This window comes from Enhydra lutris, unplaced genomic scaffold (genome assembly GCF_002288905.1).
Source record: "Enhydra lutris kenyoni isolate GAN:26980312 unplaced genomic scaffold, ASM228890v2 scaffoldscaffold32, whole genome shotgun sequence".
NCBI classification, from domain to species: Eukaryota; Metazoa; Chordata; class Mammalia; order Carnivora; family Mustelidae; genus Enhydra; species Enhydra lutris.
This window is the reverse complement of record NW_019154116.1, coordinates 906382-917255: the sequence shown is the minus strand read 5'-3', so window position 1 is coordinate 917255 and position 10874 is coordinate 906382. Positions and strand designations below refer to the sequence as shown.

The following is a 10874-nucleotide window of genomic DNA, read 5'->3' as shown; positions in this document are numbered from 1 at the left end:
GGTCCTCCCACAGGACCTGCTTGGCTCTCCCTGCAGCTCTGCGGACCGACGCGGCCACACGGCTGCGGGTAGCTGCCTGGCAGGCCCGGGACGGCCGTCTTTACCCCGCGGGGCCTCACGCTTCCCCAGCGATAAGGACGTGACAGAGCAGGCAGGGAGAGCCAGCAGGCTCACAGGCCCGGCCGGGGTGCCCTCCTCACAGTGACTGTCTCCTTTGGGGACTTGGCCTCCACCTTGTAACGAAGATCTCTGTCTTCGCACGCGGCGGATGTAACTCGGCACTTCGCAAAGCCGGAGTCACGGTAAGCAACTGCCCTTCGTCAAAGACCCCTCCTTTGAGAATAACTGTTTTCACACTTGCGGGATTTTTGACCTTTCAGGAAGCACAAGCACATGGAAGCATTTGTTCTGCAACTGAAGGTGTGAAGAACGACATGTTCAAGCGCGAAAACCTGCTCCTAGGCCTCTGAATTGCAAAACTCGGTGAAGCGTCGGCGAAGGCCACGGACAAGCCGCCACTCCGGGTCACGGCTCATACTGGGGACCGCGTCTTCCACGGCAAGGTAAGCGGAGCAGAAAACACAGCTATGGGAGGCGCCTGAGACCGGAGGCGCTGGGCGAATGGGCCTTCCCACCTGCAGACCCTGAGACCGGACTCCCTGATAGTTGACATCTACATATGAGGTATGAAACGCCGCCCGGTATTTCGAGCCTTATCTGATGTCAAGCATCTGCACATGGGAGGGAAGTGGTTTTACTGGAGCCTGGAGCAGCACAAACATGACCTCTCAGGGAGGGCGGCCTGCAGAAATGGATGACCACGGGGCAGCATCCATCCAGAAGTCCGGACCCGAGAGCAGAGGAAAGACCCCTGGACATGAGGCCAAAGCCATCAGTGGCCCTGGTGGTGATCTGGGTGGGTCGGTTGGTTTCTTGTGCCTCAATTTCCCAATCTGTAAAATGGCCCCAATTCTCTCACAGAAGGTGTCTTGGAAACTGTTCTGTTCCAAACAAGTTAAACGTCACGTCAAATGCACATGGAACGCACTGGTGCCCTGAGAGCCATACACACCCCGGGGAAGAGGGTAACAGGACCCCCGGGTCTTACCAGCCTGAATTTTGGCTCATACGTAAAGACAGGAGGCAGGAATGCAAGTGTCCAGGCAGAAGGAACAGCAGGTGGTAGAGACCTGAGGCCCCCTGCCCACAGGGTTGGGATGCCACCTGGGAAGGGACAAGCTAGAGGGGTGAGAATGGAGGCCTCCAGCTTTCTCCCCAACGGGGAGGGTGCTGCCAGCAAGCCAGGAGTCTGCTTGCCTGTGGGAGGGTCGCTCTGGTGGCAGTGCTCTGAAGGTCTGCCCTAAGGAAGTCTTTTTATTCTGAGCTTTGACTCCTGGGACCTGCTGACCCTGGAGGCATGGCCATTCCCAGAGCTGGCTGACTCACCTTTCCCCTCCCCCCGCACAAACCAGCCCAGCCAGAGACCACTCCCACCCCTCCCCTCCATGGCCACCCCAGGGCAGGTGCCAGACAACTGGGTACAGCCCCACAGCCCATCAGCCACTAAAGTACTCACACTAGCCATCTCTAAGCCTGGTTCCCCCACTTCCTCTGCTCCCCCTGTGGAAACCACAGTAAAGGGTCTTGCCACATTTTCTACCCACTCCTGTGACTTCCTGACAGACCTGGTGCTTCCCAACCCCCATGGCACGCATGCTCCCTGGTCCCAGGAAACTGTGAGGAAAATTTCATCCTTCGTGCCTTGTGCACATCTGTGCGTCACAGCACAGCGCACTAAAACAAATCCCAGGTGCCCTTCCGACGCGTTCCTGTGAAAGTGTACACTCCGCGTGCTCCAGAACAAAACTCCCTGGGGAAGTCCTCGCAACAGGACAAACTCGTGCTATAATACGGACGGACACATGAACTTCTATGACCCGCTAGGACAATTCTTGAAAAGAGGCAGCAATGGAATCTGCCCTACTGGTAACTAAGGCACGTGATTCCGGAGGTACAGCAGTTAGAGCAGTGTGGGGCCGCGGGGACCAGCAGACCAGTGGAAGGAAACAGAGCGTCCAGAAGAGCTTCATCAATCCTTGTGCTCATGCCTGAGGGAGCCACTGTGGGGAGGCAGGCTGCTGGGTGGCGTCGAGAACACAGGGTCCCAGTGCAGAGGAGAAAAACGCATCAATGGATTAAAAACACCATGAAAGGCAGAATGAAAAGTATCAGAAGAAAACGGAGAACTCATCTTCTCAGAGAATCTGTACAGAACTCTAAAACTCAACAAACAGACCAAAATACACAGCCCCACACCAGCAAGCAGCACCCCTCCTGTGTTGTCTGTCCCCCTGGAGAACGGGATGCTCCGTCTTCCTAAGACAGAGGCAAAGCAAGAAGAAGGAGCCACAGGGACAGGGCTAGGGCCTGAGCCTGGCCACCTGCTCCATGCGCCAGGGTCTGTATTCCAGAAGATTCCTAGAGAACCGCCGGGGATTTGCCTTAGACGTTCAGGGTCCCCGCCGGTAGTTTCTTCAAAAAAGAAAGACAATTTCTCACAACCCCTTGCCCAGTACCAACTTCTCCTAGTCAAGTTTCCAGAACACTCCATGACTCCTAGAAAATTCCATCACAGGATTGAAACTGAAGAAAAGAAAGTATAAAGCAGTGCAAGCCGTCGACTTCCCTGGACTCCCCCTTCTGGGCCCTGCACTCCTCGCTCCGGCTCTCCTGGCTGCCTTCTGCCTTTGTCAACCTTTCGGGCTTCTCCAGGGCTCTGCTTGTTGAGAAGGATTTGAGAACCCCCTCCTTGCTGGCCATCCTTCTTGGCTCTCACTCTGAATAGCTCTTTATCCTGTCCCAGCAGCTCCCAGCTAGGTTCTTGTGTCTGTGATCAGAGCAATTGTCATCTGAATGCTCAGAGATCAGCCGTGTGTTGATGGCCACCAGGCGATGGAGACAGTCCCCGCCACAGTCCACCAGCAAGTAAGACCCACTGCAGTCCCCAAGGGCCATCTTGTCATCACACACAGCAGAGAAGGTAGGTACTGTGCTAGTTGCCTTTTACGGATTTGACAACTGAGCCTCAGAGGAGACGTCACCGGCCCTGGTCCGGCGTGAGGCTTAGAAAGGGCACTGGGATGTAGCCTTGCTCTTGCCCTGTCTGTATGGACAAGGCTGTCAGAGGACCTGGACCACGGCTAACCCGCGGAACTCTCTTCTGGTTCCCCAGTTTTTCTCTGTCCATCAAATCGCAGAAGCGCCCTCAGCAAGGTGACACTTCACCATATCAGCGGGCAAGGGGATCAGCCAGGTTATCAGAGGCTCAGGCAGGGACACGGCTGGGGACCCTCACAAGGCACGGAGGTCCTAGGACCCCAGGACCAGGCAGTCCCGCAGCAGGGGCCCCAGAGCAATGCAAGAAGTCTTCCGACTACTTCCTCACGATTTCAGCTGCTGGGTTGTGTCCAAGTTGTCCTTCCTCACCCATGCCCCCCATGCCCGCTGCCTGTCTGGGGCTCCACCCCCTTCCCATCAGGGGCACAGGGAGAGGCAGGCACAGAAGTTTAGCTGCTCTCACTACACTGCAGTTTGTGGTAAATGTTTGAAATTGATAAATTTTGATGAACTATTTCACTTTTGCCCTAGTTAGTAATACTATGCCACAAATTAGAGACCCCCACATGTCTCCCTTCATGCAAGGGAGTGATTCCGTGAACTAGAGTAATGAGGCCACGAGAAAGAATCATTTGATTCACACCCACTGAAAACTCTGGGTCCCAGTCAGCAAACGCGTCTGTGCACCCCCCCCATTCCGGTGGACCTGAGATGAGCGGTCGCTGCGTGGGGAAGAGGCTGCGCTCAGGGCCTCCTGGGACAGCCTGCAGCCAGCGCTGGCCCAGACTGGACCTGGGAGGCGCACCGGGAGAACCTGCTTCCCCTAAGGCGGCCTTCGAGGACAGGCAAGGAGGAAAGGCAGCCGGAGCCGGGGCTGGGTCCATCCCTAGCGGAGCCTCGACAGAGTGCGCGCTGGCCTCGCGCAGGTGCAGCCTGGCTCGGCGCGGCCCCCGCGTTCGGGCAGGGGGGGCGCCTGGTGCGGAGATGCCCTACGCTGCTGGAGAGAGCGACTTGCCGGGCCTCTCCGCGCAGGGGACAGGCCCGGACTGAGGGTCCCCGCGGTCCGGCCACTACGGGAAGCGCCGCCACGGGCCCAGGCGCCGCTCGGGACGCGGGGATCCCGGGACCCCGGCCTCCCCTGCGCGCCCCTAAGCAGCTGACGGCAGGCGCCGGGCAGGGCGGGGCGGCCTCGCGGGCCCGGGGGCGGGGCTCTCGGAACGCACCGCCCCCGCCCGCCCAGCTCGCCCCTCCGGCGCCCCCCGCCCCTCGCGTCACACCGCCCGCCCGGGGGGGCGCGCGCCCGCGGGCCCGCCCCTGCCGCCGCGCATTCTCGGCCCGCGCCCCGCGCCCGCTCCGCACCGGCTCCGCACCGGCTCCGCGCCCCGCGCCCCGCGCCCGGCTCCCTGCGGCGGGCGGCGGCCATGAGGCTGCGGGCGCGCGGTCCCCGGGCCGCCCCCGGCTCCAGCGCCGCCTCCAGCGTGGGGGCCGGCGACGTGCGGCGGCTGGCGCCCCCGGGGCGGAACCCCTTCGTGCACGAGCTGCGCCTCAGCGCCCTGCAGAAGGCCCAGGTGGGTGCGCGCCCCGGGCCAGACCCGGGCCCGTCGCCCCCGCGGTCTGCGACCCCCCACGGCCCCGCGGCGGGCGGCCTCACCCCCATCGGGGGCCCGCGCCCTGGCGCCCGGCCCCACACCCCCTTTCCCGGATCCCCGGGTCGCCGCACCCGCGGTCCCCGGGCCCCGCGTCCGCTCCGGCCGCGCGCAGGCCCCTGGAGGGAACCGCGCGGCTGTCCTGGATGTGACTTGGTCATTTGATGAGCTTCGTGTGGGGACCTCGTCGGTCCTTTGAGTGCGGGCCGGAGCCCGCGGTGCGAGCCGGCCGGCGGGAGCGGCAGGATTTCCGCCTCTGCGCCTGCAAGTTGTGCTGTGCGGCGAGTGCCGGGGGCGCTGCCCTGGGGGCTCGGCCGTGACGGTTTTGTGCGTCCCGGGTTCCCGCGAGCGAGCAGCGGAGTCCGCTTCCAGCGCGTGCGATGCGCGGAGCCCTCTGGTCCCGCTGAGAGATGGACGCCTGCTGGAAGCGGCCGGGCCCCACACGTCCCTGTCCTCGCCGGCTTCTAGGGGGGACCCGTTCCGCGACATGGTGGGGTCATACCCGGACCTGGTGGGAAGCATTCCCAGACCTGGTGGGTCATTCCCTGACCTGCTGGGGTCATTCCTGACCTGGTGTGGTAATTCCCTGACCCGGTGGGGTAATTCCTGACCTGGTGGGGTAATTCCCCCGCAGGGCTGGGCCTCCCTGTGTACATTCCTGCTCTTGGGTTGTACATTTGATTTCTGTAAGATTGCTCATGACATGGCATTTCTTTTGATTCCAAAACCATAACGGAAGCAGGCACAAGTGTAGGATTTTAACAGTTGTGCAGTTGGTGGAGAGTATTTCCAGCTGTGACCAAACATTTTGGGGTGACATTGAGATTCTTCTTTAATGCATGAAGTTAGTCTTTGGAAATAATATTGAAGTGGAAAGTTCTTGAAGTTTGATATTGTTGTCCTGGGTTGCACGCTTTTCTTGAAGCCTCCTCTAGGTGGGCTTGATTATCATCGTGGGAGAGGAAAGGGTAGGCACTAGACTGAGGACAGGGGAGACAGGGGAGGGTGGCATCCCTTCTAGTGACATGAAGAAGCAAGGTCGTACCGGTCAGCTCCTGGGCCTTGTCCCCTGTGTCTGTGTGTGTCTGGAGACAGACACCATCATCTGCCGCCCCTGGGGTCTGCCGGCAACCCCCCCTCTGTGTTCTTTTGCTTGCAGACTTGAACTCATCACCTGCCAGCTGCTGTACCCAGCTGTGAGGGGGTTAGGAGCACAGCCACTTCCTCGGGGCTCCTGAATGGTGCCCCCCACCAGACCCTACCCCATCACTCCTGTGGTCCACAGGCCTTCTTCCACCCACTGTTCTGAACCCTCGGAGGGTGACCGTGGGAATGAGCCCTGACTCCAGGTGGCTTCCAAGGTCCCGCTGCATCTGTGTCTTCCTGACTTTGCCTGCTGTCCTGGCCTCTCTGCTCGGTCAGGCCGTGGGTGACAGCACCTGCAGGAGGAAACCCCCTCCTCCCTGGAGGTCCCTGGAGGGCTGCCTCTGTGTCCCTGTCACACTTGCAGCCCCCTCCCTCAGTAGTGTGGAGGGACAGGGGCCGGGTCTGTCCTGCCACGACCTGGTGCTTTTTGTCCGAGTGGGGTGCGCTGTAGAGGCTCGCTAGTCGATGAGTAAACACGCAGAAAGGACGGACGGACGTCCCAGCAGAGCCTTAACTCCCGGGTACCCCTCAGGGCGGGGGACACAGGGCTGTAAACTGGGGGTTTGGAGCAGCTCCTGACAGGGGGGATTGTGGTTTTAGATGTTGGCGGGCAGTTTCTGGAAGATATTCAGAAAAGGAAAGGGTGGGTGGAACGCTCTAGCCCCCCAGGAAGGGGAGGATACTTTATGCACACCTTGTTGCGATGTTGCAGAGGCTGCGTCCTGGCTCTTCAGGATAACTGGTGTGTTTCCTGTGTGCGTCCTGGAGCTGCGGTTACTGCTCGGGTCAGTGGCCCGTGGTCCAGGGCACAGAGTCTATGACTCCTAAGCTCCAGGTTCCGTCCTACAGAGACGTTTTGTTTTTTTGCAAGCAGTGCTCTGCGAGCTTTTCTTTTTTAAGTAATACAGTAGGCTGAGGATTCCACGGGGGGGATCTGGCCTGTCCAAGCAAAGAAAGTCGGACTCCCTAAATCAGTCAGTAAACGAGCCCAGCCATGGCAGACACCCAAGGGCGCTCAGGAACCCACTGGCATTCCGAGTCAGGATAAGCCCGGGAGGACACCTGCGTGCACCTGTTAGGCTTGCTGCTGGGGATGGGCCACCACTGTCTGCGGATCAACGGCCAGTCCGCCTGTCATTTAACCACCGATTTAGTGAGGAGCTTAACCACCTCTTCAGACGGGAAATAACTTATCAAGATAGAAAAGCTAAGTCGCGTCTTACGGGGTCACCTGGCGGTTCGCTGTGGGGAGTCATAGAGTGGTTTCTATTGCCAGGGTTAGGGGGGCGCCTCTGTTGGAACCCCCAGGCATGAGTGCATCCCGCCTCCAGCCCCAGTGCTTCCCCATCTCTGAACTCCCAGGGACGAGTGCCGAGGACGACTCACTTCCCGGAAGGCAGTCTGGCTTCCTGTTCACACTGGAAGTGAGTTGTCTGTGGGAGGGCGCTGCCACGTGCTCCCCTTTCCACGTTAGACCCACAGAGAGGATTACCGTGAAGGTCAGATGCAGGGACAGACTCCAGCCCAGCAGCCCTGTGGGGTGGCCTGTGTGCAGTGTAAGTACCCAGAAACGGATGATCGTTTTCTCTGAGTTCCTGTCCAGATGTTTGAGTTTTGGTTAAAAGGAAGAAAGCAACAGCAGATGCCCTTGGTCTCTCCCTAGAGCCTGAGTCAGGCGTGGCCCTTCTGGGGCAGGGAGTCCCACGCCCCAGACTTCTGCAGGTGCTTTCCACCTGCTTCCGTGACCTGCCAGGCTCCCGAGCACCCACCCCAGCCCTCCTGCTGCCCCTTGTGGCCGTGCCTGATGACGGCCCTTTATCCGCCCCGGCGGTCTGCCCAGGGGCGTGGAGGGAGGGGCGCGTGGGACCAGACGTGACTCGGAGCTGGTGGCGGTAGAAACCGGGGGGGGGGGGGCACGGGGACGGAGGGCTCCCAGGAGCACGTGTGTCCCAGGGGAAGACAGAGAGGGCCGGCTGCGGCAGGCCGGCGCCGAGGCCTCAGGCCCCGTCACCTCTGACAACCTGGGGGCCTGGCAATACCCTCTGTTGTGTGTCTGTAGCCCACTGGCATGTAGGGGCATTTCTACCGTGTCCTTGCCTCTGGTCGCTCAGTGCAGACCTGGAGACAGGCGGGTGCGGGGTCGTGTCACGTCCCTGAGTTCCAGGTAAGGAGACTTAGACCCAGGGACTCTGCGGGCCTCGACCCCAGGCAGGTTCGGGGCAGGTGAGCCCTTAGGGGACTGGCTTTTTCTCCTAACACACCGGGAGCCTCCTGTCATCCAGGTCTGCTGTTCTTGAAGGGTCACACATAAGCTTTAACCGTGGCCAAGTTGGCGGATGGGGTGGGGGTTGAGGAGACTTTTCATAATCCTGCTCTTTGGTCCTGGAATATGGGTGCTTGACGTGTGTGTCTATAGACAGGTCTTGTGTATGTGTACACGCACGCAAATGTAGACACAGACTTGTGTTTAACATTTTAAAAATTTATTAGTACTGAGTAAAGCATTGTCAATCTTATCTCTCATTTTAGAAAATCAGGATTTTGCCCCTGAAAGTGGCCACTGAGGCATCCTGGTGCGGGAGGAGGGTGCTTGCCCCGCTCCTGTCCCCACGGGCATCTGAGCACCAGAGGGCACTCCAGATGCTGGAGAAGGTCCAAGGAGGGGCTCTGGGCTCCTCTGCTCCTGGGAGTCTCAGCGAGGCTCCCACGAATCGTGTTTCACTAAGCCTCTCTGCCCACCCCGCCCCGTGCCGCCCAGCCAGAGACCACTTTGCCCCCGGGGCCTTCACCCAGCACAGCCAGGACACGATGCCACGGTCCCTGGAGCTGCAAGGCTGAGCTCGCCCCTCGCCCGGCCCTCCTGCGTTTGCTGTGATGTGTCCGGGTGACCTTAACCTCTCCTGAGCTTGCGCTTCTCCCGTTTCTAGTGTCCGTAAACCCGGAGGGAGGTTGCGAGTTATTGTGAAAATGCGCCTAGAGGAAAGCGTGTGTCTAGATGGGGTCGCAGTGCTGACCTCAAGCCCGGCCGCCCGGCAGCCCTTCGAGCCACACTTTGTAGTATTATAAGTAATTATCACATTCCTGGTTTTGCGTACGTTCCAGCCTCACGAGCGGAGGTGTCTCCAAGCTTGTCAAACACTGTCCCTGAGCACACACATGCCTGCGGCTCCCAGCGTCTCAGGCACGGCGCCAACTCCGTTCTCATGCATTCGCAGGGGCCCAGAGGCTCTGCAGACTGCCCTGCCCGAGCCCTTGACACGCTCCCAGCCTGTGGGCAGGACCTGCCACAGGAGCCCAGGGACAGCGGCCTCTTTACTCCCAGAAGTCATGTGTCCATCTGAGAGCCAGAGAACTGACTTATTTTCTCTAAAAAGCTACTTGCTGGCTGAATTTTTTTTTAAAAAAAACATCTTTCACAATTTTGATATTCCAAACCCCTAGGCTGGGGTGCAGAGCTGACTCTCACGGGGTCGCTGAGGCCTGGAGGGCGGGGACCGGTGTGGCCACCCGGTGGGGCCCTCTGCTTCATGCACGGTAACCCCCAGGAGTGAGCCTGAGGCCCCAGACAGCCAGGAATCCTAGGCCGGGGGGCTGGTTTGGACCAGGCCCAACAGCGGAGCAGACCCCCTCCCTGTAGCAGTAGGTCTCTTCACTGGTAGGAAAGAGTCATCAGTCACTTCTGTCCGGTGGGACTCGTTAGCTCCATATTCTCGTGGGGGCCCCTGGGCCGCTGGAGCTCAGCACGCCCCAAGCCGGAGCCCAACTTACCCTTGAGCGCTCAGGGCCATTCGGGCCCTCTCCCCTAACCAGGTGCACCGGCCAGCAGCCGCCGCCCGCACCCTCCCACTCCACCGAGTGCTCCCCTGTTGCACCGAGGAGCACTTGGACCAGTCTGCTCCCACGTTCACCCGTGTGTTCGGAAGAGTGACCACCCTAGCCGGGGGCAGACTACCCAGGCTCCTACCACAGGCGGCTGTCAGGCCCATTCTCACCCTACAAATGTTACCGATGGGCCAAGAGTTCCCTGCAGCCGACAGGATAGCCAGGATGCTCTGGGGAGCTCCCAGAAGCCAGGGAGACAGCCAGGACACTCCGGGGAGCTCCCAGCAGCTGGGGGGATGGCCAGGATGCTCCGGGGGATGGCCAGGGTCCTCTGGGGCGCTCCCGGCAGCTGGGGAAGCACAGAACGTGCCCTTGGGTCTCCTTACAGCTGGGGGCTGGGGGCTCTCTACAGTTGGGGGGCAGGGCCTGGATGTTCCCTAGGAGCTTCCCACAGATGGGGGCCCAGAGCCAGCATTCGGGTAGAACCTGTGGTTGGGAGTGAGGCTGAGCCAGGATGTCCTGGGGGTGCTTTGTCGGAGAGCTGAGTGGGCAGGAGGTGCCCAGCTAGGAGCATCTGCAGCCCATCAGGACAGCCCAGGACTGCTGCTGGAGGGGCCCCCTTGGCAAGGGCCTCAAGGTGTGCTGTGTCCTGGGCCTGCAGTGCTCTGCTGGGACCTGCTGAGCAAAGGCGAGCAGCCGCAGACCCCACGGCCTGGAATTCCAAGATTCTTTCCTTCAGGCCGTGCCAGAAGCGCTGGAGATCAGGATTTCCTCAGGCCGCACAGCCTGGCTGTGTCTGCCAGCCCGAGGTGGAGGGGATGGAGTCCTTGGTAGGGTTCTCTCGTCTCCTCCATCCTGGCCCCAGCCCACCCGCATCCCCCTTCCCTGCCCCTGCTGACTGTCCTCGCGGACTGCGTGCGAGGCCAGCGAAGGTGAACCTCTGTCCACTCCCCTGCAGCCCGCTCCGGGCAGGGAACTCCCTGAGCTGGGGCAGGGGTTGGGGGGACTCTCTCTCTCGGGACTTTGAGCCCACAGCCCAGGGCAGGGACTGCTCTCTCCTGGACCACAGCCAGGGGCTCCTAGCAGCTGGTGAGACGCACAGACTGTTAGTAAACAGATGAGCTCATGGCCCCCTGGAGCTCG

General features: G+C 60.5%; 1 protein-coding gene across 1 annotated transcript in view; it reads left to right on the top strand.

Annotated features, from left to right (window-relative positions):
* The first annotated feature begins 4538 nt into the window (after nucleotides 1–4538).
* LOC111153397 (lysophosphatidylcholine acyltransferase 1) overlaps nucleotides 4539–10874 on the top strand; it is a 44110-nt gene continuing 37774 nt past the window's right edge. Inside the window, exon 1 of the mRNA XM_022512400.1 lies at nucleotides 4539–4685. Coding sequence (XP_022368108.1) covers nucleotides 4539–4685 — 147 coding nt within the window. The remainder of the gene's footprint in view (nucleotides 4686–10874) is intronic.